Genomic DNA, 4,537 nt, shown 5'->3' on the forward strand with positions numbered 1-4,537 from the left:
TACAAATTGTAGTGCATTACTGATTACATGATGAAATCTGAAGAAAAAAAGAATTGTGGAGAATCATTAAATTATAAATGATTTACTGTCATTGTGTGAATATGTAATCCATAAAAAGTAACTGTAATCTGATTATGAGCATTATACATTTAATATACTCTAATTATGAGTACTTGATTTTTGGAATCCCAATTAAGTAATCCAGATTACATGTGATCAGTTATTACCCAGATCTGTATACACACACAGAAATGTTTTTCTATCCTCAATGACCGTCAAATTTCACAATATGAGCCTGTTGAGAAAAGCCAAGGCAAACCAAGGATTTTCTGTTTTTGTTTTGTCTGTGACACTGTATGAAATATCTTAGACAAAATTGTCATGGACGCTCATTTAAATGAATATGAATGTTTAAACATTTAAATAGTACCACACAAACCTGCGCTAGTAAAGAAAAAAAGTCGGAGTGTTTGTAGTCTGTCGTAGCTTAGTGAAAGAAGGAATTTGTGAATTTATCTGAACAAGCTTGAGGTAAATTGTGATCATAGTGTGAGGAGAATGCTAAAAGATTGCCAATTTTAGACTACGATGAAAGAAATATTTTACAATTCTTGTCTCACCTGGCAAAACAGTGGCCAAAATCACTAGGTTTGCAACTAGGTCAGTCTAAGTGGTGATGGGCCATTTCACAGAGAGGAAGGAAGATTTAAGCGAAAATGGTTCATTCCATTAACCTCCCTCTGGAGAATTCAAGTCTGTAGAGACAGAGGCGATGGCTTTATTTAAAAAGAACCCAGTAAATCCTCTTCATCTTCCATGTGATGACCACAAAAAGCCAGCTTTATCCACAGGTCTATAAAGTTTTTTTTTCTATAAAACCATTCACACAATCTAAATCTTGTTATCCAGGCACCCAGAACTACTTCATATTCCACAAGGTCTATTTTCTGGTCCACTTCACTTCTGTCCAATCCATTCAGTGTCATTTTTACTGTCTCCACAGTGTTAAAGTAGCTCATGGGTCACCATGAAGTCATTGCTAGGAAAGCTGCTCCATCTCTATCTGGGTATGTCCGTTAGCGGGCGCATTGGCCCAGGCCTCAGGCGCTCGAGGATGTGAGTGGCTGGGCTTCAGGCCATCTTCTGCAGAGCTCTGCGTGTGGATTAAAGCATCTGGGGATGCTGGATCAGGTGGCTTGTGGTCATAATAAAGAGCCCATAGGAGTGTCACAGTCAACGTCATGGCTAAGATCTGAGCTACGCCGATCGACACGCCCAAGAACCTCAAAACCTGGAGCTGCTTGGTGCCACGGATAAAGCTGTAGATCTTGGGACCACAACCCTGTTAAAACAAATTTAGTACATGAAGTTCTATCTTGACAACCTTTGGAAGATTTTAGCATGGTAATGGTTAATGTATTTGGTCTTGGAGGAATAGATCTGCTACGCTGCTGCTACTTTTTTTTAATGTTTTATGTTGCTGCCGCTTCTGCTGCTGCTGCAAAGCAAGTACAGGAAGTATTTAAGACATACTGCTTCTGCACAAGTAGCATATATAATAACCCATAGCAGATCTATACAGGTGGAGCTGGGGCTGGTGGAGGGTTTCAGAGGAATGAGTTTTAGTTGTCCAGATGTTAACATGTCTGGAAAGCAATGTATTTGACATTCTAATGTCTAGTCATTTTCACATTACTCTGGTATATGAGAAAACATTTTAAAAGACAAAAAAATCCACTTCCGTTTTAACAGGTTGTTTTCATGTAACTCTCCCCTACATTTCTGCCAGCGCGACAGCTGCCCCGATGATATGCGAGCAATGCGGCACGTTCATCCGCTCGCGTGCAAGCCTGTGTGTTTTGGGTATTTCCTATGCTGAATTGTGGAAGGGCAGGTAAACTATTTCCTGTTAGTGAGGGATTTATACTGTGGAGTAATTCCCCTGTCTTCCACTCAGAACGAGAGACAAAGAGATAGAGACAGGAAGTGGGTGAGGATCAGTCTCCACACCCTCAGTCCTTCACTCCTGACTCTCCCCCTAGTGATCAGTGTTCCTGTCTTACTCAAGAAAGCCCTGCTTTCACTCCTCTGCTGTGGGATCTGTCTGAAAGGCTGAGCTGTGCCGGCTGCTTTACCTCAAACACACTGTGTTTGTAGTGTTTACACTAGTGTTTACACTATTACAGATAAAAATCTATCTATCTAGGCTATCTAGCTATATTATATTTTATAAGTTGCTGTATAATATCTATCGATCATTCTATCTATCATTCTACAGTTCTATCTATCATTCTATTGTTCTAACATTCTATCTGTTGTGCTACCTTTCTAACTTGCTATCTAGCGTTCTATCTAATGTTCTAACATTCTATCATTCTAACATTCTTATCTCATTCTATCTATTGTTGTAATGTTCTATCTATCGATCTAATCTATTGTTCTAATTGTTCCATCTGTCCATCCATCCTATCAATGGTTCTATCTTTCTTTCTAATGTTTTATAATTTTAACATTCTATCTGTTGTTCTTTCTATCGTTCTTACGTTCTATCTATTGTTCTATCTCTGTCATTCTATCTTTCACTATCTATCTATCTATCTATCTATCTATCTATCTATCTATCTATCTATCTATCTATCTATCTATCTATCTATCTATCTATCTATCTATCTATCTATCTATCTATCTATCTAACATTGTTCTAACATTCTTTGTAATTATCTATCTATCTATCTATCTATCTATCTATCTATCTATCTATCTATCTATCTATCTATCTATCTATCTATCTATCTATCTATCTATCTATCTATCTATCTATCGTTCTATCATTGTCTATCGTTCTATTGTTCTCTATCTATTGTTCTATCATTCTATCTATCGTTCTATCATTGTATCATTCTGTTGTTTTATCATTGTGGCTTTCTTTCTAACGTTTTATCATTTTAACATTCTATCTATGTTCTTTCAATCATTCTTACGTTCTATCTATTCTATCTCTGACATTCTGTCTTTCGCTCTACTGTTCTATCACTGCAATGTTCTATCTATCTATCTATCTATCTATCTATCTATCTATCTATCTATCTATCTATCTATCTATCTATCTATCGTTCTTTCATTGTATCTATCATTCTATTGTTCTATCATTGTCTATCATTCTATTATTCTCTATCGTTCCATAATTCTATCTATCGTTCTATCATTCTGTCGTTCTATCGCTGTATCTATTATTCTATTGTTCCGTCGTTGTCTATCATTTTATTGTGCTATCATTCTTTGTAACGTTCTATCTATCTATCTATCTATCTATCTATCTATCTATCTATCTATCTATCTATCTATCTATCTATCTATCTATCTATCTATCTATCTATCTATCTATCTATCTATCTATCTATCTATCTTTCTAACGTTCTATCGTCTCTTTTATCGTTCTAACGTACTATCAATCTTACGTTCTGTCATTCCATTGTTCTTTTATTCCAACCTCCAAACTTCAAAGCTTTTTAAACCTTTTTCAAAACCTTCAAAGTCTGAACTTTAGTGTGGCAGACGAGTCACAGACAGGGCATTTGAAGAGCAGGGGGTTGGACGAGGGGTTTGTCCTAGACACTTTGTTCTGGTACTCAACACACAGGTGCGTCTCTGAGCTACGTGACTGACTTTAATTGCACTGCTGGAGTCGCTCATAACGCTCACTGGCAATACAGCTTGATTAAACACACGCTCAGCAGGTGAGTGAATTTCTCCACTGTCTGGCCTCATTTTTACAAAGTCAACCACAAAGTCATGTTTTAATTAGGGCTGTCAATCAATTCAAATTTTAATCAAATTAATTACATGCTATACCACACATATCAATATTTGCAGAGAAAAACTCCCAAATGAAGATGACATTATTGTGACAGACAAGTAAATCACTGAATAAATAGACATATACAAAAAACGGCTTTAGAAGTCAATGTCGCTTTCTTTTTTATTTCCATCACTGACCTTCAGTCCACCACTATTCATTTTGAATCTGTCCAGGTTAGACTTGACAATATTTTTGAATTCTTTGTGTGTATACCTACACAGACAAACATCTTTGGCTGTTGCAGCATGACTTACCACGAGACGCCTTTGGACCACTTTAGGACGACTCTAATGTGAGTACTTTGAAATTTTATTATCATACCCTTCACATGCAGAAATTGGTCCCTCATGCGCAGATATGTTGGACTGATCAGTTAAAGGGTTAGTTCACCCAAAAATTAAAATTAGCCCATTATTTACTCACCCCCCAGGCGTCCTAGGTGTATATGACTTCCTTCGTTCAGACAAATCCAGTCAGAGTTATATTAACAATTGTTCTGGCTCTCCCAAGCTTTATTATGGCAATGGGTGGGTGTTTCTCTTCATCAGTCCAAAACAAGTCCAATAAAGTGGAATCATCCATAATAAAAAAAGTGTCTCACACAGCTCTGGGGGGTGAATAAAGGCCTCCCAAAGCAAATTGATGCATTTTTGTAAGAAAATATTCATATTTAAAACA

The 4,537-nt window shown here is 36.8% G+C and overlaps 1 protein-coding gene across 1 annotated transcript in view; it reads right to left on the reverse strand.

Annotated features, from left to right (window-relative positions):
• Positions 1-1,039: 1,039 nt before the first annotated feature.
• Positions 1,040-4,537, reverse strand: part of LOC141332753 (inhibitor of growth protein 3-like) — a 9,452-nt gene continuing 5,954 nt past the window's right edge. The window contains exon 9 of the mRNA XM_073837715.1: positions 1,040-1,342. Within this exon, the coding sequence (XP_073693816.1) occupies positions 1,040-1,342 (303 nt within the window). The remainder of the gene's footprint in view (positions 1,343-4,537) is intronic.

The sequence above is a fragment of the Garra rufa genome, chromosome 4, assembly GCF_049309525.1.
Source record: "Garra rufa chromosome 4, GarRuf1.0, whole genome shotgun sequence".
In the NCBI taxonomy this organism is placed as follows: Eukaryota; Metazoa; Chordata; class Actinopteri; order Cypriniformes; family Cyprinidae; genus Garra; species Garra rufa.